Below are 27,291 nucleotides of genomic sequence, written 5' to 3'. Positions count from 1 at the left end.
TTACTCAGGGATCTCACGTTCAGTAGACCGCACGTCAGGGACTGCCTACACCACGCGGTGGCATGAGGCTGATGGCACGAAGCCGTACCTGCATTGAGTTGCAACAGCATGTCTCTGGTATACATTAGTCGAGCATCGGACGATGGAACAGGGTCCCCGGCTCCCAGCACAACCTGTGCGCGAACGGGCGCAAACGGGCTTACCTCTGGCGCACCTCCGGCGCGCCGCCGTCGCGCTCGCTGCGCGCCAACGCTGCGCGCTGGTGCACACATCCCTTATACGCTTTGGCGGTAATCCGCGCGGGAGTCCTGCGAGGACACACCTCTCGACCCACCAAAGATGGCACCCGAAGGCAGCCTGATCCAATGAGCCTCACCTAAGATGGTGGCCGGGACGCCGCGATCGCGTCCTGAGTAGTCCCCAGAATCTTACTAAATCCCGCAAAGTGCAGGTGAGTTGTTTGAGTTTTAAGGTGCAGGTATGATCTAACTAAATCCCCCCGATAATTAAGCTACAGAAAGCGCAAAACGCCAGAAATAGCAGCGCGAATTGCAATATATTAAAAATGGCATAAAATCGAAAACAGCAACAACAAAAATACGCGTTAGCGCTGAAGTATAAAGGTCTACCTGAGGGCATCAAAAGGCGCCCTAAATATTCTATCCAGTGAATTGAAACGCAATCATGGAGAAGACATACTCGACCTCGCACAGATCACGTGGAATATCAAAAATTTAAAAATGTGCAGAAAAACTTTCTGTTTCTCAAGAAGGTATTATACTGAGAAGTTCGAGAATTGTCATGCCTGAGAGCTTGAGGCAACAACTCATTAAACCGGCAGGCAAAGGACATTGTGGCATTGTAGTCACCAAGAGAGCCCTCAGGGACCAAGTGTGGTTTCCTCGCCTTGATGAATGAGTCGAGAAAGAGCTGAAAGCATGTCACCTGTGTAACTGCTTATCTCCCAAGACAACACAGCATCTGCTAAATATGTCTGACCTTCCTAAACAAGCATGGGAGAAAATTGCAGTTGACTTCTTTGGTCTCTTAAACAATGGATATCCTCTCATGGTGTTCATTGATGAGTCCTCACGATTTCCTTTAATGGAAGATTTATCATCGACCACTCATCACAAAGTTATTCAGAGGCTGGAGGATATTTTTGCAGCACGGGGTGTTCCCTCCATTCTTAAATCTGACAATGGCCCACCCTTCAATAGCAGAAAGTTTAAGGACTTTCTTAGTTGCTTGAACGTCAAGCATCAGAAAAACACACCTCTCTGGCCACAGGCAAATGGCATTGAACGATTTATCGGCACCCTGAAGAAAGTGGTTCAGCATGCTGTGCTAGAAAGAATCAATATCAAGTCAGCCCTATGTCCAGCCCTTCGTGCCTATTGGTCAACTTCCCATTCTGCAACATGTGAAAGCCCTGCCACCTTGCTGTTTGGGAGTTCGAGCCACTAGGACAAAGCTACCACAATGGACCATGAGCTGATAGACAATGATGAGATTTGTGTCACAGACAGTTCTCGCAAAAGCAAAGGCAGATAAGTGCAGAAGTGCTTGGGTCATGGTTTTCGAAAAGCGAGACCAGGTCCAAGTCAAACAAAAATGGAAGGGCAAGACTGATGCTCTGTTTGATGCTGGCTCATGGAGAGTTGTGACAAGTAAAGGACATATGGTGACCGCTCACCATTCTGAAAAGTCCTTTACAAGAGACTTGTCACATTTGAAACATGTGCCTCAATGTTCGTCGGCTCCAGAAATCACAAGGGAGACAAGTCCACCAGAGTGCCGAAGCCAAGTATCTGAGTCTAATTCTCCTATGCCAGTAGACAGTGAAACTCCTTCACCTCGTACGACTCGATCTGCAAGATTGGTGCAAGCACTTTGACGACGCACTGAGTAACTCTAATGTATATATGTTATCTGTACTTTTTATTCAACAACGGGGAAGCTGTAGTGTTGTGTGATCATGTGTAGTAGGGCTCTTGTGGTCCTCGGGTCTCCTTTCAAAGTGAATTAATCCGTTGGGAGGTATCTGGGTGCTTATGGGTGAGGTCAATAAAGTTTATGACACACTGCGTTCAGTTAACATTTGCAAGGCAAAGAATAAAGACGTATGTTTCAGAGCTCTGTGTGTGGGGTCGTCATTTGCATGCTCCAGAGCTGGGGAGGGCGAGACAGCCCCTACAAAATAATACTGATGGCAGCGTGCAGCATGGTTCAATGCCATTTGGAAATCCAATAGGTCCCAAAGGCAAGACCTATTGGCTTTGCCAATGCTTGTTTCTATGTTGTGGATACAAATGTGTAGACCTTCTTCTATGTCGGCGCCTGTCCTTTTTTTGTCTAAATGAGGTACAAGCTGTGAATTACAAAACATAATGAACTAATAACAGTGGTCATATCTAGTCATTTAAAACGTCTGTTTGACGGAGTAGCAGCTTGTTCACCCATGCTTCACGAATCAAAGGGCTGGAGCTGGTTGGTGCACATTTGGCGGAGCTGTGTCTTGAATAAGAGACATCTTAGAGTCAGGCATAACGATCTAAAAGAATGTTTCTGAGACGGTGCTAGGGAGGCAGGGTTAAACTTAAGAATGGGTTGTTCTTAGAGCGTCGTGATGTCGTGGGCGGAGTTAGAAACAGCAATTCAATTCGTGTGAAGGCAGGGCAGAGGGAGGGCTAGGGAGGGGGCAGAGTGCGGCATCTTTAGTGTATGACACATTAGGGAAGAGAATCCTGTTCCGCACACGCCGCGTATTGCCGGGGGCTCCATCCCCTCCTGCTGGCTCAACTCCCTTCCCAGGCCGTAGAGCCATACTTCCCGGCGATGTCGGACGCGGTGTCAGTGCTTTCGGACCCCCAGCATGCAGTGAAGCTGCTGCGATCCCTCAGCTCCTTCCGCGGGGACGCCTTGTTCTGCGACGCTTGCCTAGTTCTGGAGGGACAGGAGATTCCGGTGCCCAAGAGCATTTTGGCGGCTGCCAGTCCATACATAAGGTGAGAACATTACCCTGGTTCCGGTTTAGCTTTAGATAGATCAAGCGTAGCTCCTCTCCAGACCACCACCTTCACATAGCTCAACAGTTCAACCACGCCTAACAGAAGTAGAATGTTGCCTTAATACAGGGATTGTCTCAGAAAAAGGGATTTTCAGGGCTTGACTTTAAGGCTGGCCTTAATTCGGGAACAAATAACACAACAGTAAGAGCAGAACATTCAGCTAGGTGGTCACCAGAGTACGCACTCCCAGAATTGGTACCAGCGTTAGCACAGAACTATCACTTAGCACATTTGTTGCCTCAGGAAAGGGTGGAAAGGCATGCTACTAGACCAACTATTCGTAGCCCCGTGTCACTTTCAGCACAGGACCAGAGGGGCTCCGCACAGCACCAGGCTTTAGAAAGGGGTCAGCTAGATTTGGTGTAAGGTTGTCCTTGGCCGAGGCATCAACCAGGCTTGTCACCTCAAACAGACCCTCCAGGATTTCGCGATTTGCAAAAAAATCGCGAAATCTGGAAAAATGTCATAATTTTTTTTTGCCGGACTATAAATGTTGAAATTATGTACGATGAGCAAGGTAATGGTGGCAAATATTCGCCAATACCTAGGAGTGCAAAACTATTTTGCAGAGAAGTTAATGCTGAACAGAGCTGTCGACCCCTCACTCCTCTGTCTGCTCTGATTGAACCAAGCCACAGGCTAATTTCAGAGCAGTAGGTTAAGGCATACCAGAGTCCTCCCTCCGTCTGGCACCTGGGGGCAGGCAAAACACCATGTCAGCCCTGCGCTGGTGTAGGTGTTAATTTGTTACCAGAGTTGTACAGAGAGGGAGCACCGCCATAACTTGCAGGAAGAGGTAGTTTCTCCATTTGGCAACTATTTTCCTGGTAAAGAAACAAAAAACGCTAAATGGCCAATGCACATTTTCGTCCAATGTATGCATGCATGCATAATGTTCAGCATCGAGGACATTCAGATTGCATTTACAGTCTGAAGGGCACATCTGAAAGGACAGTACAGCTGAAACATATTCCTTCACGTGCGAGAGGCGCATCTGTCAAGCTGGTATCGCATGGGTAATAATCTCAACCAGATGCCAGTGCCTCTCTGAAAGGGAAGTATGGCTGAAGCAGTGCTGGAAACGACAGGCAGAACTTGTAATGGCATTACGTGTTACATTTTCAGTCTCGAAGCAGATAGGCCTGAAGAAGGGCCAGTCACAAGCTAGTTACATCTCTCCTCGGTGAGTAGCACAGAGGTTGCGGATGTCAGTTGCATACAAACTTCACTTTGTAAATAACAGAGTGCTGCCAGATTTGGTCACATCAGGTGTGTTTGTGAAAGACCAGGAGGGCTGGGGTAGAATCAGGCACCTGCTGTGGGTGCATATGATAATCCAGTAGAACTTGGGAAATGTCTGTACCGTCTCAGGAACACTACTGGTAGGCAGACAGAGCTCCCAGAGACTCGGGCACATGTCAGACTTCCCTTGACGAATAGGCACGGCAGGGGCAGAGTGGCGCGCATCCACCTGCATGTAGGGCTGTTTAGAAATCACTGGATGTCCTTAAGAAGAGGTACTGCCATGCATCAAAAAGTAATGTAAAATTCAATAGGTTTGACTTCTGTGTAGGACATGCATGTAGAAGGACACATACATGTTCAGACAGAGTAAGACGTACTGGCTTCCATGGTCACACAGAGACCAACACATACAGCACTCACGAATGATGAAAACTCACTAACACACATTGACAACACTGTGTTTGTGGGTGCATGTGTTTGTCTAAGGGAAACTTGCATTGTTGATGTCTGTGTGGTACTAATTCTTGTGTGTGCAGGAAGCGTGCACTTCTGATGTTCATACAGTATCTCTTCTATTTGCGTGGGGAAGTGTGCATACATGGGCACTAGAACATCCCAGGGAGAAATTAAGCTCCCCTTCACGCGGTTAGGACTGGAGCTGTGCTTCTGTAGAGCTGCAGACACTTTAAACGTGCATATTTCAAAGTGGAATACTCTTCTATAACAGTTTCCATTGATTTTAGGCTGAAAATGAATGATTATGAGTAAAATAAAGTGCCGCAAAAATGCAGCTAAATTTCCATACTTGTGCCGCTAAATTTGCTAATCCATGCCGCAATATCCTGGGGGGTCTGCTCAAACATCTCAGCTTAGTAAAGTAATTATTATCAGTACATGACAACCCATTGGCATTCTGTGCTTAACTGAGAGACTCTCTGTGCTTGACAAACTAATCTTCTCAGCTTGGTAGAAGTACCATTTTGGCTTGTCGCAGGAGCATGGGAGGCACTAGAAACACCCGTCCCGATAACTCTTAGTATATGACAATATTTGCAATTAAGGCGAGTGGAAAAATACATTTATGAAAGAGGTAGTAGCACACCCTGCCTGTAAACCTAGTCGTTTAAAAACCATTTAGGCCAGCAAATTGAATGTATTGTGTTTAATGTGACAATGCTTTTATGTTAACACACTGTTAAGAGAAAGCTCACAATTTCACACGTAATTGACTAATCTCTGACTAACCCCAGAAGTCTTTAAATATGATAATCAATGTGCTTCATGTTATTTCTGAATGCAATTGCTTGGCAATAAATCATGTATTTGGAAACTGTGGCCAGGGCAAACCATGTGAATGGACCTGGATTGGTCCTTAGGTTCCTGAAATATTAATTATTAGTGAGAATTGGGATCCACAGACTGGATCCTAAGACCTTGGATTCTGTGATTTCTTCTAGTTGTGATTCATTCTTCCTGATGAATGCATGTGGCCTAGAAGAAAGGTTAAACCAAAGGGGATGATGGATGGAGTGTTGAACATTGCAAGCACTCACCCCCAGTCAACTGATCTGGGTTTAATCCATCATCATTCTTTAGCTCACTCCGCCACCCCAGTTCAGACATGGCCATATGCAAATCAGTCTGACCCTGTGCCTCATGGGAACAGTCCTGCCTGAACTGCCAAGCCATGTCTTCCCTGGACCGGAAACAAGCATCCTGGGACCAGATTCGGGTTCATAACCCTCATCAGCCAGGCTATCTTGAATCCAGTGGCAAAGTGAGCAAGTGACCTACGTCTGGGCATACCCTGCCAACTTAGGGCGAACAAAGCAAAACCAAAGGGGATTATGGACGGTGTGTTGATCATTGCAATCACTCACCCCCAGTCAACTGATCAGGGTTTAATCAGAAGAAAGGTTAACACGCAGATACCTGTCAATACACTAAAGAATGTTATGTTATTTTCCACTTAATATAGCTCAACAACTCATACCCATGGGTGTATCTGTGTGCTTGGCCCTCACAGAAGAACCTGCAACATACTAAAACAGACAGGACTTCCTAAGTTTTTTTTTAAACTCTTGGGAAATCTGGACAGCTGTGGAGATGGTAAGAGGTGGTAAAGGAAAAAGATCTGCAGCCGAATCTGGAAGTGCCAATGCGGGGAAAATTGAGTAGTGCTTTGTCGCTGTATCTGGGAGTTCTGGTGGCAGGGTTGGATTGGTAAGGCAGGCACTCTGGCAATGACAGAGGGGCCGGTATCGAAGTTCCAGTTGTGCACTGCTTTTTTGGCAGCCTGGGGGTCCGATTTGGGCTATGTCTGGTTTGTTCATATGTCGCCAGCGGCCCAGTGGGGCCCTAAGTGGCCTTTCTGGAGGTAGATGGGCGTCCATTACCGCCCTTTTATTAACGGGCAGAGTTGTCATTCCCTTTCTCTCGCTGGGCCCGCCAATTAATGTGTGCATGCTGAGCGGGGGCAGGGGACCTGAGCAGAATTGGCCTCACTTATTTTCAGGTGTTATAAAACTTAGCCGAAGCAGTGTTTTGCGGAAAGGCAATATGCAAATGTGGGCCACTTTTTTTGCATGCCCGGTCCGATTTCTAATCCCAATCCAACCCTATCTGGTGGATGGTAGTAGCGCAATTTATCCTCTAGGTAAGGGCCTCTGCCCATCAAAGACTTGTGGGTGAGGCAACAGAGCTTGAAAACAGTGTAGTCCTAGGAGCCGAGGGTGAGCTTGCTGGAAGATTACAGACCAGGCGTGCAGCAGTATTTTGCACCACCTGAAGTTTGGACAGTAAAGTGTCCTTTGCAGCCGCAAGCAGTGCATTGCTATAGTCCAGCCGATTTATGATTAGGGCTTGGACAAGAGTCTTCCTAGCAGAGCATGGTAGCCAAGGAAATACTTTCCTCAGTAGCCACATGGTGGCAAAGCAAGCCCCACAAATTGCAGAGATATGGTCTTTTATGGATAGGGCCTGATCTAGTTTGATACTGAAGCACAGCTACAGAAAACCCCATAGTACTCCCTAGAATCCACAAGTATAAGATGATTGTGGTTTCCACATATAATTTACCCAATCTCCAACATCAGTACCCAATAAATGTGATCATATTGACTTTTTTGGGACATAGCTTGACTTATTTCTGAACTGATGTTTGGCATGAGAGTTTTGTTTGCCAAAGTATTGATAGGCCTCAGCTCCAGATCATATGACCAGCTCCATTGGGCCAGATGACATACTTACCTCACAAGATGCTTTTACCCATGTATAAAATGGATTTGGGGAATTGCTTTTGAATTAGCACATACACCAGACTCTATAACTATGGATAATTTTGTATAGTGCAATCCAACCAGAGGTGTACACCCAATAAAGCACACAGTAAAGGATCTGAATATTACTTTAGGAAACAATGCACTGCTTTAAATGCACGAGTTTCATATTTGATACTCCTGAAGTTAATATCCATGATCATTCTCCGGTGACATCAGGGCCGGACTGGGAACCAAAACCGGCCCTGGCAAAGTACTCGGCCGGTCCCCTGGGGCTTGGGGGTGCTGCCGAGCTCTTTGCCAGGGCCGGTTTTCGGCCGATGTTGTTACAGAGCGGAAAACGGCCCTGTAACAAAAATGGCCCTCAGGGGCCCAAAACCGGCCCCCACCCGTGCGGCGCACCGGGGGATTGCCCGGTGCCCGCTAAGGCCAGTCCGGCACTGGGTGACATGCACATTTCTGTTCTATAGGAAATGTGCCGTGAGACATGACTGCCCCTTTATCTCAAGGGATTTAAGAGTTAGTGATCTTGTTACGTTTGTATTGCTACATTGAAGCGGCTCCCTGACTGTGTGAACTCGGTACATGAACGAACTTCCTATTGTCCCAAATAGAAATGTAACAAAGTTCAAAAGTTATTTTACCTCTTGTAAATTACATGTTGTCCGCACCTTACACTGTAGGTGATCTAATAAATGGCTCACAGTGACTGCATTTTAAGGGGATGTTAGCTTGATTGGTACTTTTGAGAAGAGCTGTTTTCAGCAAATCTAATGTATTGTGTTTAATGAGACAATGCTTTTATTTTCACCCACTGTTAAGTGAAAGCTCGCAATTTCACACATATTGACTAATCTCTGACTAACCCCAGAAGTCTTTAGATATGATAATCGATGTGCCATATGTTATTTCTCAATGCAGCTGCTTGGCCATAAATCACGTATTTGGAAACTTCCGACAGGGCAAACCATGTGAATGGACCTGGATTGGTCCTTAGGTTCCTGAAATATAAATTATTAGTGAGAATTGGGATCCCCAGACTAGATCCGAAGACCTTGGATCCTGTGATTTCTTCTTGTTGTGATTCGTATTTCCTGATGAATGCATGTGACCCAGAAGGAAGCTTAACACGCAGATACATGTCAATACACTATAGAATGTTATGTTATTTTCCACTTAATATAGATAACCGACTCACACCCGCAGATGTATTTCAGTGCTTAGCCCTCACAGAAGAACCTGCAACATACCAAAACAGCCATCTTTTCAGATGTTTTTAAAGTTTGGGGAAAACAGGACAGCTGCGGAGATGGAAAGGGAGTTTAGTTGATTCCAGGCCGAAGAGGCAGTAAAGGAACAAGATCTGCTGCCGAAACTGGAAGTCCGATGTGGGGAACGTTCAGTAGTGCTTTGTCGCTAATCTGAGAGTTCTGGTGGACGGTAGTAGCCCAATTAATCCTTTAGTTAAGTGGGGCCTCTACCCATCAAAGACTTGTGGGGTGAGGCAACTGAGCTTGAAAACAGTGCACTTCCTAACCGGAAGTCAGTGTAGGACTCTCAGTGTTAGAGCCGGGGATCCTGCTGGAAGATTACAGACCGGGCGTGCAGCAGTATTTTGCACCACCTGAAGTTTGGACAATAAAGTGTCCTTTTCAGCCGCAAGCAGTGCATTGCCATAGTCCAGCCGACTTACAGCTAGGGCTTGGACCAGAGGTTTCCTCGCAGAGCATGATGGTAGCAAAGGAAATACTTTCCTCAGTAGCTGCATGGTGACAAATCAAGCCCCACAAATTGCAGCGATAAGGTCTTTTATGGATAGGGCCTGAGCTAGTTTGGTGATGCTAAGAATTTTCGCAGATAGCCCGGGAGTCGGGGCTGTACCGAGTTCAGGAATCTACCTGTCAGGAGTCCAGAGTTGCAGGGCTTTACAGAACAACAGTATCTCTGTTATGTCGCTATTCGTTTGGAGACAATTCACCAACATCCATGCAGCAATCATACTCCTACAATTTTATGAAGCAATATTATATCTTTTCCGGGTCCATGCCAAACAAGATGACCAACTGGGTATCATCCGCATAGGATATAACCTCAAAGCCACAAGATTCACAATCGGGTAGTATTGGGACATGAAGATGTTAAATAACGTAGGGATCGATGAAGAGCCCTGAGGCATCCCCTTGTTGATGGGGTGGTACGCGACTTAAAAGAACTCCACACAATTGTCTGTGTCTGGCTGTCTAGGAAGTCCGCACGCCATAATAAGACTTTGCCACTGATGTCTATCTCACAGGAATGACTGGTTCATTGACAAACCTTTTTTACTTTAATGTTATGGTAGGGGACCTTTTAAAGTTTATTATCCCACAATTAGTTTTAATTGTGTCTGTTCAGGGCACCCATTTTGTAATGTAGCATGCATGTTCGCAGCAGCGCAGGTGGCAATCGCTAGGATAGGAGGTACAGGGTAGAGACCACTCGGCTATGGTATTTCACCCTCCACACTGACTGTTTCATCACGGTAGTCCTATTATGGTGGACGCTCTCTGCACAGCAACAAACTGGATGATGATGCAAGCCAAGTATTGTGAATGGGAATTAAACTTTTTTTTTTTTTTTAATTTTTACATTAGCCATTCAGGATTGTCATCATTTTTCAAACCTATCCTCTTCTCTCACCCCGGAACACGCACAAATTAGGGTCATAAGTTGAGACCACAAGAAGAAGAGATATTAGCACTTGTATTTTCTGAACCTTAATGCAAGTTGCAACAACTGAATAGGCTTTTTACAACTTATTTAGCAAACGGGCCAACAATGAGCAATTTTTCCAAACCAGCCATTGCAGAACCCCATACTTATTCTGTACTAACAATGCTTAGCACATGCCCAGCCCGTACACAGGGACCAACTAGTCTTTCCATAGGACCAGCAGGTACTAACCAGCCTTACATCAGAGCCAATCTTGAAACCTGAAAGCTGGCCACCTGGAACAGATTTAGTCCAGGAGCCACGATTAGTATTTATACTATGTGGCTTCAGTGTCCACTTTCATGTGGATACAGAACATGGTGTGAAGCCATGCCGATACCTGGCATAGGCCAATAGCATACCACCTGTCCGGATACATATATATGTGCCCTTTTAAGAGAATTCTGATTTTATTTGCACTTCATTTTTTAATGAGAGCAGATAAACTAATGATTGCACTTTGTCTTTAGGGTTTTAATGGTTTTCAGTACAATGGAAAATCAACTGTTGGGGCCCTATTCGGACATGTGGGCCAATTCTCCTATTCGGAAAACAGCACAAGGCTTTTTGGTGTATAACCCACACCCACCAAGGTTACCCCATGGTGGCATGCTTCATTATTGGGTTGTTCCTTTTCTGCTGCGGAACGGAGCGAGCTGCCACATGTGATTTACATGGAAGCACTGTATAGTCTACACAAAACGATGGGGGATAGGAGTTGGAGGGGCTCTTTAGAGGTTAAAAAAAACTGTCTGGTAGGAAAACTGTTTTATTCCTTCCTCCAGATGGTATGATTATAAATGTTCTACACGTTTCTAGCCACTCTTCCTTCTGGCTTTCAGCAGGACCAAGAAATACACTCTCTGAGGCAACTCCTACTTCAAACTTATTAGAACATGCAAAGTGTTACGATTTCACAAACACTATATTGCGCAAATAAACCTTATACCTACTAGATATTCGTTCTATGTTATCTGAAACTTATAAACAGCGAATTAACCAGCCATTGTAAATCGTACATTCTGAGCAAGATTATGCACTTCCCAACTTAATAGCTGACATGGAGCGTCATGCATATTACTAAAATACACCCTTATTTGGTTATGGCCTTTCTTCTAGAACGGAGGCTTAATCAATATTGTGTTATAGTGAACACTTCTATTAAATCATCAGTGGTAAACCTCTGTAATTGGGCACTCTAATACAACAGACATACTGTACAACACCATGCATAAAAAGGAGACACTACATATATATATATATATATATATATATATATATATATATATATATATATATATATATATATATATAAAACAATACTGTTGCTTCATAGGTCATCCGATGTCAAGGTGAGCCTGTAGTCACACTCTGTGTGTACAAATAAAGACAAATAAGTTGTCATGTCATGTGCGAGAAAACGCAATCCTGCTATATAGAATCGTTTCGGCTATGTAATACTTACTGAATCAAAGTCTCGTCTGGTTTAGTAACCTGAGATCGCATCACCGGTGCCTGAATATTACCTGTTTAGCCCTGCTTGCCTGGTAGCTTTGTGCCGACTCGCTCTGGCTGTTGTGTGCCGGTGAAGTGGACTGCGCACCCAGCAAAATAGCGGTGATGAATGGAAACAATTCCTGGTTCCATTAAACTGATGTATTCGCTACACCTCGCATTTTTTTTTTTTTTTTTTTTTGCATGGCAGGTGCGTTGAAAGGACCTTTTTTGTGTAAGAGCGAACAAGTGTAATGTGAGTGACTCGCTCTAGTTGCTGGGTGCCGGTGAACTGGACCACGCACCCAGCTAAAATGGCGGTGATGAATGGAACCATTTCCTGGTTCCATTCTACTGATTACTAGTAACAAATGGCACAGCAGGAGTGTAGAAAGGACCGGACATTCTAAGTTTAATTTGGGGCAGTGCATGAATTATGTTCCTTCTACAGGTCAACAGCCTGGTAATCGCTCACCAACCTTTTATACATTAGATGTGGCCAACATTAGAATATCTGTTCCTTTCGATGCACCTACAGTGTGAGTTGTTGACTGACAAAAATCCAGTGGACATTTGCCAAAATCAACTAATTCAACTGTGTAATAGAGCGCTAGGTGTTGTCTGATGACATTTCAAGGATTTATTTTTCAGATCTTTTGAGCATAGTTGCATTTAGATACTGAGATAGATTTCATGGGGAAGAATCCCTAAATTCCCTAAAACATTTTTAGAAACACACAAGGTCTTATTTAGAGTTTGACAGGCATGATACTCATTAAAAAGTGGGGGACCTCCTTTCCACTGTACTTGGAGTACCATTGAATATAATGCACTTGTAAAATGGCAGACGGAATATCTGCCACATTTTATACTGATTACCCTGTCCAGCAAAGTTTGTACAAGACCCCAGGAAAATGAACGTTCAGTACTGGGAAGAAGGCCCTATGTATGTCCGTGTGCCCATTTAAATGATTCAGTAAGAAGGAATAGCTTAAATATAATTGGTATAAAAAAACTGCTGTGGATTATGGTGGTTTTTGGGTGAACTTTTTTCCTAGAATTTTCCAAATAAGTTGGACCAATATCAAAGGTTGCACATGCAAGAACAAAAAAATGGGCATTGTAGATTTGTATCTGTGTTCTTCTATTTGAAGTCACATACTGACTCTTGGACTGATAGTTACACTTCAGTCATCTTCCCAGAACTTCAACTTTGTGTAATACAAAATGAATGCACAGGCCTAGCTGAAATGGGCACTAAAGACCGTAGTATAAACTCTCCTCCCGCAAAGTTTTTTGATATGTCAAACTCCTCTTCTCTGTTGCAGTAATGCTGTCAGCAAGTATTGATCTTTCAGCCATGCAACCCAGTCTACAATAGATGTAGTGGAGGCTGCTGCTTCTCCAGCAGTGAGACTGATAATGATGGTCACCTCAAAGCCAATGAAGGACATTGGTCTCATAGTGGTAGTCTGACTATAGACAGCATATGAAATGTATGCTGCCTAATGGATCAGTTGGAAGGCCAACAAGTGGTTGAAAACAGATTTCTGAGACACTTGCTCTCAGTTCCCCAATCTACTCCCACTTTTTCTATTCACTCGGAGGTTGGCTTGGGCTATGTCACGGACAAACTGAAGATGGCTCCATTACTGTGTTGGGTGAAAACCTGGTTAAATCAGGAAACCACTCTCAATCATATGATTCTTAGCAATATTCTTGCTTTGGACAATGTTAAAAGAATACCCTGGCTGGAGTACGTTAGAGCGGCGTTCTCCCGTCTTGGGCGTCCTGAGCTTTTTTCATCCCTATTAAATATTGTTAAGGCAGATGTAGCATGGATTAAGCAGTCTTTTATAGATAGGGCAAAATTGGATCGTGAAGAGAGGGAGCTTACAAAACCATGTGTTAGAGCGCATTATATGCTTCTCTTATCTCCCTCACTGGAACCCTACTTAAGTATTGTCTCTAACCCACACCATAGATTTCTATTGTTGAGATTTAGATTTAACCCTATTCATTACTCACTAGGTTTTTATCCGTCCTGGGGCAAACCTGAATGCAGCAGGCTGTGCCATTGTGATAATTTCTCACACCAAGATACATTGCACTTTATCATGTTTTGCGAGTTTTACTCTGCTAGCCGGAAAAAATATTTGCTCCCAATTCTGAAGGAAGCCGGCTTTTTACAAGTTAGACCTGCTTTGTTATTTCTTCAGCAGCTTAGCAGTACCCGCACTGTATTTAGTGTGGCAAATTTCTTGGTGGCAGCCGTGCGTTGCAAACCAAAAATTCTCACCAGCTTGTGTAATCCTGACTGACCTTTTTATTGATTGTTTTTAGGTATGGTATTTTTAATTCTGTGGTCATGTTGTAAACATTGTTGCTATATATCATGTTTTTTGACTGTATTATTTATTGTATGAAATTTGTACTTTTCATGATTTTAATTAATCGAATAAAGTGTTTTCTGTCTGTCTGTATGCTGCCTAATGGATCAGTTGGAAGGCCAACTTATTGTACAAAGTGAGGGTTTACGAGTAAGGTCATGTGATTGAAGTAAAAGGCCACATTTATGAACTCCACCTATGTTCTTGTTACATTCCAGTATACAGTTGGGCTAAATCTTTTCTGCCAACTACCCAGCCTGTAAAATAGTCAGGAGCTACCCATAAACAGAAAAGGACAGGGTAAATGTAACAGAAAAGCAGCAAGTATCCTGCTCGGTGTCATTCAAAAGTCAAGTCATTGAATAACTTGAGAGTGAAAGACCATGAAGACCCAACTGCTTTCTTTGTGTGTGTATGTATGTATGACTATATATAAATATTTAACTTTTTGTGGGACTGAACACTTCCTAGTTGAAGTGTTGGCAGCCAATCATATTTCAGTAGGATTTTGGGCTCCCAGATATCTAAATTATTTAAAGTTGAATATCCCAGAAACTACTCAACGGATTTACACTAAATCACTAAAAGCAAGCTTTCTGGACCAACATCTAGCTTTCTGCCATATTTGGTGTAAATCCGTTCAGCGGTTCAGTCTGTAGTCATGTTCAAAAAATAAAAATCCCCATAGACATAACATGGCGAAATGCGTTTTGGGATCCCCTTTTTTCTTGGCCCCCGCTTGACGGATCACCCCAAAACTTTCAACCCAACAGCTGAACCAAAAAGAGTACGTTTTTCAAACCTTTTATGACGATTCGTCAAGCGGCGCCAAAGTTATTGGCAAAACAGAAAATTATTTTCCTATGGAAACTTTGGTACTAACTATAACTACCTACTGGCGCTTACACGTGTGTGTGTGTGTGTGTGTGTGTGTGTATATATATATATATATATATATCACCTGTAATATTACAAATAGCGGTGATACATGGAGTTATCTATTGCATACTTAAGGTCTACAAAAACAATGATAAAGTGCTCTGAGAAAGTGATCATGCTTACTGTAAGTGGAACAAACCAAAACACAAAGCAAAGTCCGAAAGCGTGATCCAAACTGAAATGGGCTCTATTAAAGCATGAACATTTTAAAAAGAGCACCTCAAGAATGCCCATTTTTCTATACTTCGATTCCATACCGGGCATTTTTACTAGATATATACTGCCTGAACAGCAGACACCCTTTGTACAAGATCAAAGACTCATTTAATGATCTATGTTACCGTGAGTATAAGCCTCATGGAACATTGCTGGGAAATGTTCCACCACAGTCTAAATTTTGAATAGTCTGTCTTTACTTGGATGTTTCTGTGGCAATTCTCATGGTATTGTAGTATACTTTGCATAATTCAAAAAGCAATCTCTGATCATGACAGATGCAAAGCTAGGTGTTGCCCAGATTTAGACAGTAGACCCATTAAGACAGTACTGACGGCTTCTGTAGTATACCCAGGAGCAATTTAATGCCCCAGATTGGTTTCAACTTTCTAAATGAGGTGAATGATTTTAGGTGTGCCTAGATTGAGTAGCCATAATACCTCCATGATCCCTCAAATACTGTTTGACAGGAACATTAGTTTGCTGCACAATTTCCTCAAGAAAAACATTCACAAAAAGTAGAACTTCATCAATTGGCAAAAAAATTGCAGTATTAGCTCTACATGTTGCTAATTCAGTTAATGAAGGATTTGCATGCAGGAAACTGTTAGGAGTTTCCAAGGGAACACTCTTCTCTTGATGTGCTCTGCACAGCACCTGTATGCACTTGTTGTTTGAGCCCACGGCCTCTCAACCGCACTTGTTCTTGTGGTAGGGACTTCACGACTGCCTTGCTCTGCTGCATGACCATGTTGTTCCGATCCATAAACCTACGCCTCAGATGCAGTCTCAGTCTCTGATCCATCCTGGGAGCCTGTTGCATTATTAGACTTACTGCTTGATAAGCAGTCCTCCATTAGAGGCCACATTGCCCTAAGAACAAAACAAACAAGCATTTGCAATGCAATAGGTCTCGCATTATGAAAGTTGGAGCTATTGGTATTGCAAATAAGAATGCAAGTATAATAGTTTCAGCTTTCTCAATGTGTGTACCTGTAAAATGTTAGTGTTTGGTTTATTAATAATGCATATCTTAGGAATTTGGTTTTGTAAACTTTATTTTGTAAACGCGCATTATTTTGTAATAACATTAATAATTATTTTGTTATATTAATACACATTGTAATTTAAGTATATTTTTTAAACGAATATTGTGTAACTAATTGTAAAAAAGTAAACAATTTTAATAATTTTTTTTGCATTTTTCCAATCAGTTTTTGTACAATAATCGTTCTTGTTGAAAACATTTTAATAATAAGGTAAATACTAGACATATTGTATTTTTCTAATGAACAGACTACTGTTGATAGATATGTATATACATTGTTTTATAAGGCTAAACTGCTTTTTTTTTATATATTTTAATGCACCATATTTAAAAAATATTTAGAAAGTACTTTGCAATACAAGTAGTTTTTGTTATATAAAAGGTCAACAAACAATAAAATATTAGTAAACATTGCTATATAGTAAAGCTTCGATTTAGGTATATTTTTCTAAAGCCGATAGATCATGCATACTATAGTTTGGTAAAGTAACAATTTGTTGTTCAAAAATAACAAGCAATTTCAAAAGGATTGATATTGTGGCCATAGAGATGTGCCTGCTGATGCACGTTTGATGCTATAAGCAGCATAATGAAAATGAGGCAGCAGAGATTGTAAGGTTTGCAAAGAAGAGTTACAAGTTGTTATGCGCTGCATGCTACTGGGTGCCTGACAGCCGAATTGCATTTAGTGCATGTCCACTGCAGGAAAGACATTGAAATAGGAGTTTTGCAGGCAAGTATAGTAATGAGCAACATTATGCATCTATATTCGAAGCAGCAATTGGTACTAGTATGGTAAAACAAAGGATAAGGCATGCTTAGAATTGTGGCTGATTCAACGTTGGACATAAGAACAGATGCTAAGTTGACATGGATGCTGCAATTTGCAAGTATTGTTAGAACATATAGTAAATATAGCGTATAGTATGTACAGCTTTATAATACACTGCTGGCAAAATGTCGATAATGCTGCATGGCAATAGTTATAGTGTATAGCAAGCTAATATGCAAGTTTGTGGGCAATGTAGCAACATTTTGTAAAGATATTAAAATTATTTATTGTAACAAGCATGCAAACATTCATGGTAAGTGATGGTTATAATGGTGGCTGATTCGATGTCTCACATAAGATTCGTTCCTGTGGGCAATATATAGTTTTGTAAAATGATATACTCTGCATGCTTTCAATGCTTTTGTTGTTATGTTTCTCCGCTTTTAAGCAAAGACTTTATACACGTGTTTACGTTATGTGTTCAAACATGCATCTAATTAGTGCGTTGCCGAAAGAGCAACATTGTAAAAGCAAAAATTTAAAACGTATCTTTATTTGTAGACTATTTTTGATAACGACGAGCATTTATCTGAAAACTATTCGTCACCGTTGAACGTATGCTAGAGAAAAAAAAATATCACGTGATAAGACCTCGCTGGCGTGCTCGTGCACATTGCTGCTGAGAGCGTTTTGCTTTCGATGCCATACACAAGCACAATGCGAACGTTAGCTGGATGCGCACATGGAAACTTCGTACGGATGCTATTTTAAATGCTGCGAACTGTAAGTAGCTTAATATATTATTACGTTGAGAGAAGCGTGCAGTTTTAGCATGACGAAACAGTTGTAGTAAGGATAAAGTAAAGGTAGTTAATGTTGCAGGAAGACAAAAGATATGGCGTAGTTACGGCGTTCGTGGTGCAGTGTTTATGTACTGCAGACAGAGTAAGAGCTAGGTCGCAAGGGGGTAAGGATTATACTTAAATAGTAGTGTTGGTAGGAGAGTGCAAAGGGATAAATACGAAATGCAAATGGAGTTTTGGCCGAAATTTTGGGAAAGTAGTGGAGAATGCAGTTTAATAAAGGCGCGGTGAGGACAGTAGCAAATGTAATCGAAAGTAGCAGTAAGATAGACAGTTGTATAGTAAGCAATTTGGGGAATGCCGGGGGAATGCTGGGTAGTAGGTGTGTAGCATGTTAGGAATTGCAGCATGATGGAGAGTTCTAATTGTATATGGTTTCGTTGCTATAATATAAAACGAGGTGGACTGGTAAAACGGAGTATAGGTATATGTAGTAGTAAAAGAAAGGTACATGTGGGCACCTAAATATAGTTAATTAATAACTAATATACGGCAGAAGACAGAGCGACAAAAACATATGGGAAAACCGAAAGGTGAAAGAAAAGCGGAGAGCAAAAATATAGAGGAAATTTGGAAAATGAAATGCATCCTGCTTATAATATCTACTAAATCTGAGGTACCCGGTTTGGAAAATGTTTTTGAATGCAACAGTAACAGATGCTTATTAACGTAGCATAGACTACAGCATGCGCATAACATAACAGAGGGAGGTGTAATACAAAATTACTAAATATTTCTAAAGACACAACATGCAGGTTTTCAGTCATGAGTATTACGCTTTGGTGGTATAACAGCATAAGCAAAACTATGTATGTACAAATTAAATGTTCTTAGTATATTGTACGATAAATAGTAAAACATATTGGCTACAGGCGCATTGTTATTTTATTATCTTCAAAGCTAATAGCGCTGTATATGTATTGGCGTAAAAATAGATGCTTCTGAATATAAAAGCAACCTTATCTATCTTGTATTTTAAAAAGCATTACACATTGAAACGAAACGTGTTGTAAGCAATAATATGTATATTGCAAACTAAGCTTTAGCATAGAACTGAATAAATATGTGCTTATTAATAGGTTTTGCACAACAAGTACATAACACGCCATCATTAAGCCAGGTAAAAATATCATATGCGCAAGCTAAAGCAAGTACGTTTAAACCATGCTCCTCAAACCAACAATTAATTACAAAGCAAGCACATAAGTAAACAACATGCTATAAATAAGCTAGTTAATCAAATTATGCGCGCAAGATAAACGAAGAACGTCTATTAATGTTTAGCAACCTGGCAAAAAATAAAAAATCAACCACAACAAGTAAATTAAACGCTATCAATAAGTTAGGTAAAGATAATGCGCACATAAGCTAAACAAAGTACGTGTAAACAACGTTCATAAAGCGGCAAATAAATACAGGCAAGTGCATTGTGGTAAGTTTTTAAAGTAATAGAAACTAATAGGCATTAACCTGAAAGTCTTCCGTAAAATGTACTTTACATACACGTAAACATTACCTGTGTTAGCGGCAAACACGAAGAGCAAAAATATATTTTCCTCACAAAAGCAGTTTACCAATGAAATAATACGCAATCGCTAAAACGCTTTATAGGAACAGGAAAAGTGCAATTGCTCAAGCGACAAACGCAAGCTGAATTTTAAATGCAGATGTTTAGAATATGCCTACGCGACGTGAATTGTATAACAAAGCAGGAAGCAAATTAAAGTAACGTGATGCCAAGCACCAGATAAACAGATGCTATTGTCAAACATATGCCCACACAACGTGATTTTTAAATGCAGACGTTTATAATATGCCCACACGAGGTGATTTTTAAATGCAGACGTTTATAATATGCCTAAAAGCAACGCGTACACCAGCGCCACACGACGTGATTTTTAAATGCAGACGTTTATAATATGCCTAAAAGCAACGCATACACCAGCACGAGCAAGCGCGTACAACAACTGAAATCCGCGACATGCAAGCAACGCGTACACCAAGCGCGAGCAAGCGAGCAACGCGTACACCAAGCAAGCGCGTACACCAACTCAAATCCGCCGAGACCATGCGCGTGCCCATCTCCTGTCCCACTTCCGAGGCAAGTCAGCAACAATAGATCTCGCTGGCGACAGCGCTTCGTGCTGCGTTCGCCAGGCGAGACCTAAAAACAGATATTGTTTGCTAGGTTGTATGCAGGTATACAGTGTGAAAGAGAAAAAATGTGATTGATGTGAACCGAAAGTGGGAATGCACTCCTGTGAAGGTATGAGAGAACGTGTGAAAAAGGTTCAGCAAAAGCCAAAATCAATACAGCCACAAAGTTTCTGGTAAAGGCCAAGGAATTTGGAAAAAACAACAAACCACTCCTGTAACAAGATTTCACTGTCTGTGTGAAAACAAGCTGTATGGATGAAAAACAAACAACAAATTACTACTTCAACTTGCAACACACACATTGAAAGGGCAAATTAAAATGCAGCTATATATAAAAAAAAATCGATAAACCACAAACTGTCAATCATGAATGATTGCATTAGGACAACAAATCTTATTTAGGGTACACCCTCCCAAGTGCATTCAAAACAGGTTTACAAGTGAGGCACACATTTTGCCTGATTTGAGAGTTTGCTCCCACAATTTGTTGCAAAGTCTTACTGCAAATGTGTGAGGAACGTCTGCAAATGGTCTTTAGCACACCCAGGATTAGGTAGAATCGTATACAAGTTACAAGTTATTCCCCCCCCCCCCCTTCCTTTTTTCACAGTCCATATTCTGCAGGTGGTGCCTTTGTTCAATAATGATTTTGAAGGGTGCCTTTGCAAATTTGTGGGTGTGCAATTTGCACGTGAAATTAGTGCATTAACGATGACCAGAGCCTTTATAAAGTGAACGTGTTCATGCTACACTGTAATTTGATGTATGTTTGTTTGAAACGCTCATTTGTTGCATTTGACTTTGTTTTCTTTGTACCAGTTGGTCCTCACTTTAAAAATGTGTAAAAATGACAGTGGAGCTGCTGCAATCACTGTGCAGAAATCTATTCTGAAGGGCACCAATAGAATGGGGAGACTCTCATTTCCAACAGTGCCTTTCTCATCTTCATACCTGCTGTGTGCATGTGGGTGTGGGTGTGGGTGTATGTGGTTGTGTGTTAGGGTGTGTGGGTTGTTATACCCTTCGACACAGACCCAAGTAAAAAATTGCCTTCCCTGAGGCTCACCTGTATTGGGGGGCCAGGGTCTGATCACCCCCACCTGCCCCCCGCCCCCGTTAAGGGAAAAGGTAAACTCTTACTTTTGCCTCCTGGGTGGACGGCCTCTTTGCCATTTGCAACATTGCTGGTGGCTAGTTAAATGATTCTTGTTCTGGGATCATGGGACTAGCTCCATTTGCTGAGAAGGAAACCTTTGGGGAGGGACACCTTTTGGAAAAGGGAGACTCTTCCTTATTCCAATGTGTCTACTCTTGCCAAATCTGCCCAAGGTGACGATGTTAGGCCCCTCTACGCAGACCAACACCATGGTGGGTGTTATTTTCCCATATGTTTGTGGTACGTTTTTCTTTCCCTGCAGTTGAAACAGATGGAAAAGGGTTCAAAAATACTTTTGACCCGGACGGTGGTCAGCACTATCACACAGGCACTCAAACAAATCCATGCCTGGTGCCTAGTAGGATTCCTGCTCGAGATCCGTGAGCTGAGCCACAGTTCCTGACCTTGAATCATGTGGAATGCTGTAAGGAGAGGCACCTTTCCAGTAGTGCATCACTTGAAAGATAATCTGCTTGTGAGAGTGCCCTAGGCCCGCAGGCATGCAGAACATTAAAATAAAATAAAAACAAATTTGGCAGCCATTTACCCTGATGTCTAAAGAAATGCTTTCCCGCACCTCAGTAAGAGGTCTTAACTTTCATGTAATACTCTTGTATAGTATCTAATGTGAAAAGATATGCCCCAGGTGTGGTCTGGCCACGGGTGAAGATGGCCGCCTAAGCTGAGAGCTCCGCCCTGAGCGGAGACGACAGCCTCTTGTGCTCGACTAGGGGTTCTCTATGTTCCCCTCTTCTCTGTGCCCCCGGGATGTCAGCGATATACCATGGGCCAAGGCTTAGGGCGAACAGCCTGGACAGAATCATCAGGAACATCGGGAACAAATGGCAGGCCTAGAGGTTCTGCATTCTGTCCATCTATTGTTGTTTTTGCATTTGTCACCCCGAGTGGGAAGGGTATGCCCAGACGTGGGTCCCTTGCTCTCCATGCCACTGGAATCAAGCTATCCTGGCTGAAGAGGGGTGAAACCCCGAAACCGGTCCTAGGATGCTTGGTTCCAGTCCAGGGAGGACCTGGCTTGGCAGTTCGGGCTGGACTGTTCCCATGAGGCACAGGGTCAAGACTGATTTGCATATGGCCTGGTTCAAACTGGAACGGCATGGTGAGCAAAAAAACGATGGATTTAGGCCCAGGGTCTCTGTACTGGGGTGAATGTATGACCTTGTTCTGCATTCTGTCCATCAATTGTTGTTTTTGCATTTTTTAGGCCTAGATGAGAAGTGCAGACAGCGGCCCTTGCATAGAGCCTTGGCCCGGCCCCTCTGATCTAGATCCGGAGCTCCGCGGGCTTGGCTCCCTCGCCCCACTGAAGGTGATTGAGGGCGGCAGACCCCACAGGTGGCGACGCCCACCCACCCTGATTACATTGGGGCCCGGCTTGGCGCATCCGGACCTGCGCTGTCAACCAAGACCTGACCACGGGACCGGCACCTCTCAGTGGCCGGGCGGGCCCGGGGTCAGCACTCACACACAGACATCGGCAAGGCCTGGAGGACCTGCAATAGCTCAGCGCGCACCCTTAGGGCAAGCGGTGGCCCGTGAGAGAGAGGCCTGCCCCAGCCCTCTGATACGAACCCTGAAGGCTCCGGCCCAGCACCGTCCCCCGCCTTTGAGGGAGGACAGGTCTGGGGCCGGACACTGGATGCACTGCTTGCGCTGTCCCATCGGGCTCCGCACACCCAAGTCTCCTGAGCCCACAGAAATACCAATGCCTGCACGGGTGCCCTGCCGGACAACCCGGAGTTGTGACGCCAGAGAGAAAGCTGCACAATTAACGAGGTGAGGAGGGGGCACAAATGGGGGCAATGCAGTCTAGAAGACTTTCTCTCTCTCTTCCCCCCCACCCCCTTCTTGACACTCTGGCTCCACAAGCCTGGGCCAGGTGGGAACGTCCTTGCCTGAAGAAAGCCAGCCCTGGAACCTACTCGGACCCCACAGCCCACCCCCCATCAGAACCCAGCCCGGACAGGAGACCACTTGCTTGTTGCTCTCTCCTGGTGGCACTGCTCTTCGACCCCAGGCCATTCCTGGTGACGCACAGAACCTAATGCCGACAGCATAGTCCCCACACCTGGGGTGGAATTGTGGCTGGTAACCCCTGGTATTGTGGCCTACACCAGGATCTCGGGGAGGTGCCTCAAGTCTCTCTTAGCCCACCTCTACACTGTTGGGCCCTACCAGGGCATTAGGGCTACAGCGGCAGGCTGAGATTCGGAACGGTCCAGATGGGGAGGCCCTACCCTCAACGCCTATAGATGTTGTGATGTAACTACTCCTACCACAAAGCGCAGCTTCACTCCTAGAGGCAACCTAGGGCCTGCAGTCACCCGCCGTCCCATCCCTTCAACACGGATGATTGGGGTACCCCTCACAGCAGGCCGAGAGGGCCCCCCCCCCCCATCCTGCCCTCTGGGTGCTGCACTGAGGCTGATGTTCCCAAAGCACTGTCTCGTCGATGTTGCCTCACCGGCTTTCTCACTCTGTGAACACCAGGAGCACCAGAACGATATACCACACTATGAACTGTGGCGAATGTCCACTAATAAACCCACAAGCAAGTCCTCCAGACAGCTTCTATTCACGGAAGCACTTAAGGAACCGTGCAACATGGCCACAAAGGCCCCCCCCTCTCCCCCGGAGCGTTCCATCCCAGCCTCCACCAGCACCCTCAAAGGGTGAAACCATGGACCGCATACTGCAGAAAATCTCGGCAGTTGGTAGACGCCTAGAAGGGATGGAAGTTAACCTATCCGCGTTAACGGCGGAGGCAAAATCGATTAGAGCATACATCGCAGGGTTTAACTTGTTGGTGGAGGGGCTCGACCAATGGCTGGCAGCGGTGGAGGGCAGCCTTGACATGCTACAGGACAAGGATCACAAGCTTCTCTTCCTCCGAAGTAAATTGATAGACATGGAAGACCGCAGCATGAGAGACAATGTCCGTTTTGCTGAAGCTGCTGAAGGCTCGAGTGTCTGGGAGTTCATCAGGGCCACCCTCCCGGTTCTGGTGGGTGTCACTTTTGATCCACCGTTGGAGATAATACGAGCCCATCGCATCGGCCCCCATGCACAGACTCTGCTACACGGCCCGGCCCCTCATTGCCTGTTTCCTATGCCATGAACAAACGCAGCAACTGCTGTCTGCAGCACGCACCCAAAGCTTGCTCAAGTACGATGGACATGAGGTTCGCATGGCAGCAGACTTCTTAAGGGAGACCAATGAGCACCTGAAGGCCTTCCTCTCTTTACATCCCCCGACTACACCAGCTAAACGTCAAATATGGCCTCTTTGAACAAGCTCACTTTCGCATCACCCAAGAGGGCGCCTCCAAGGACTTCTACGACCCTGAGGATCTGCGCTGGTTCCTGGATAACACACGCATGACATGGACACCCAGAGTATTGCGTCTCTTCCGGGGTGCCATAACTCTCCTCCTTCTGCAACTTATGGCAGGCGATAAATCACAAGTGGATCACGGAACCGCGGCGGGGACCAAGAGAGGTTAACCTGCACCCAAGAGGACAAGGCCTCGGCCCTTCAAACTGTGGCTGCCTTTGACCACGAGCATCACAGAGATAAATCCCGTTCACCCTTAATGCACACTATGGACGCAAACCGAGAGGGCAAAGCACCCTGTGCCCCCCTTCATTAGAGACACTCCGGAAAATGGATGTTGCATCGAGGAACAGGGCAGCTACCTGACTTCGGACAGCTGAGTATTCTCTTTTGTATTGATCGCCTGTATAACTGTTTGCATTGTTTGAAACTGTTTAATGTTGTTTAATTTCGACACAACAGCAGTATCTGCTATTAGTATCATAATTGAAATGTCTGTTGGATTCCAGTTTGCACTATGGCACATGTTTTACGATATGCTCCTACCCCTGCATGTCCCTCACCTTTCAAGGCATCAACGATGCACTAGGAGCACACTCCCGGCCATCAATGGCTTGTTGCTAGCTGCCTACTACTACCAGAAAATCAAGGACTTTGACTGCTGCCTTTTTGGCCCTCACTCCTCCCCTCCCCATTTCCTCCCCCAGTCCCACTTCTCTTCTCCTCTTTTTTTTGTTCCAGAGCCCCCTCTCCTATATTAACTTGAACCCTTTACTGGAGCCTACTCCACCCGAATAGGGGAATGGAAAGAGGAATCCCGAATAGGGGAATGGGAAGAATAATAACGACTGAAGGTGCTACAAACCCCCCCGTATCTGCAACACACAAACGGCTCGGCAGCGCACGTTTACACACCCTACCCCCATTACCCCGCCCCCCATGTGCAAACACGATATGGGTTCTGTGGTGGTTCCATTCTGCCCCCCTTGTGTGCTGCTCTGTTTCCCCTGGCTGTTCATAGAGTCCCCCCCCCCCCTCCCTTGTTAACATGGTTTCCCAACTCGCCTTGTGATATTGTAATCTTACTTCAGACATTGTCCTGTGCTCCCGATGGGCCCTTCCCTTGGAGCAGTGCGCCAGTAAGCCTATGCCCGCGGTATAAAGTCTAGTGTCCCAAGTGCTGCTCAGACGATAGCAGCTCCTCCTTTCCCTTTTATACCCCCCCACCTACCCTGTCCGATCCCATTGCACCATATCTCTTCATCTATTAAACAGACTCTTGAGTATCCACCCCCCACCCCACCCCTATCTGCAGCTGCTCTTATTCTCTATTATACCACCTGGGCCACAACCATCTAACACAGGAGCCGGCGGCAACCCCCGAACCCGATACACCCTCTGCATGCCGGGGAGCATTTTGTTAATAAACAAAAAGTGGTTTTGTCGGGTTTGTATTGGTTACTTATCAGCGCACTTAATGTCACATGTGTAATTCAATTCTAAATCAGTATCTCAACCACCTGAATAAAGGATTTTACAAATAAAGAAAACGTGACTCAATATTAGTGTCTACTGTTTGTTTTGTCAGAATTGAATCATTCTTATATATTTACATACGTAGTAGATCAAGGCTGTCAACAACTGGTGCAATATTTACACATACATAGTGATCTTGTGACCTGTGCTCAACAAGTGTGCAATATATACAGAGTGGGCAAAACTAATGTACATGGGAGGGGAACAAATATATATAGGCCAGACACTTATGTAGAACCAATCACTCTGTTAGCTAATAGTGCTTCTTTTAATATGCAGAGCCTTAGTCAATCTGGGCCTTGAGTAGTCGTCGACGTTTCAACCCTTAGTGTCCTCCATTGGGTAGTCACGCTGGGACTTCATCAGGACAGGACGGGGGAGGGGAATGACAGACTGTGAATTTAAATACAGGCAGGTGTTAGGCGTGTTGGTTGCTAAGTAGAAGGGAGATACGCATCAGAGAGGGGGTGGATAACTCACCCAGAGTAGACTAGACTGAATCCTGGCTACGTGAGCTTCAAATTGTGCCAGGCGGTAGAATCTGGGTGGACCCGGACTGTGAAGTTCTGAAGAGTAAAGGTGTAGGTTTTATGACCTTGTGTCAACTGACAGTAAACTATACAGTAATGTATAATTGCGAGTGCTGTGGGCTGGCAAGGAACCAGCGAATGCCACGTGTAACATCGGCCCTACACTCTAGCTCTAGAAGCACGTCATAGTGCAGGGAAGGCCGATACGGTTATTCTGTGCAGCTTAAAAGAGGGCGACGTAGGAGTGAACCTGAAACTGCTGTGTCTTTAAAGGTGGTTTAAAAGCATGCACTCATGCGGTATGTGACGCGTAGGGAAATGCCGTTGATGGGATCGGCAGAGGTTACGGTTTGTTAATAGCGGGACTATCGTGCAGCCACACTCCTCCCTTCTCCACCATCCCTACCATCCAGGGCCTGTGCTCCCCCCCTCCTATTCTTCCCACTTCCACTCTGCCCCCTCTTCTTGGCGCCTACCTCCTTATCCTCCT

The 27,291-nt window shown here is 44.3% G+C and overlaps 1 protein-coding gene across 1 annotated transcript in view; it reads left to right on the top strand.

Annotated features, from left to right (window-relative positions):
- Positions 1-2,646: 2,646 nt before the first annotated feature.
- Positions 2,647-27,291, top strand: part of GAN (gigaxonin) — a 290,872-nt gene continuing 266,227 nt past the window's right edge. Inside the window, exon 1 of the mRNA XM_085638473.1 lies at positions 2,647-3,008. Coding sequence (XP_085494599.1) covers positions 2,839-3,008 — 170 coding nt within the window. The 5' untranslated portion in view covers positions 2,647-2,838. The remainder of the gene's footprint in view (positions 3,009-27,291) is intronic.

This window comes from Triturus cristatus, chromosome 12 (assembly GCF_964204655.1).
Source record: "Triturus cristatus chromosome 12, aTriCri1.1, whole genome shotgun sequence".
Classification (NCBI taxonomy): Eukaryota; Metazoa; Chordata; class Amphibia; order Caudata; family Salamandridae; genus Triturus; species Triturus cristatus.
Note: the sequence above shows the minus strand (reverse complement) of the source record. Positions and strands in the feature narration are given on the sequence as shown.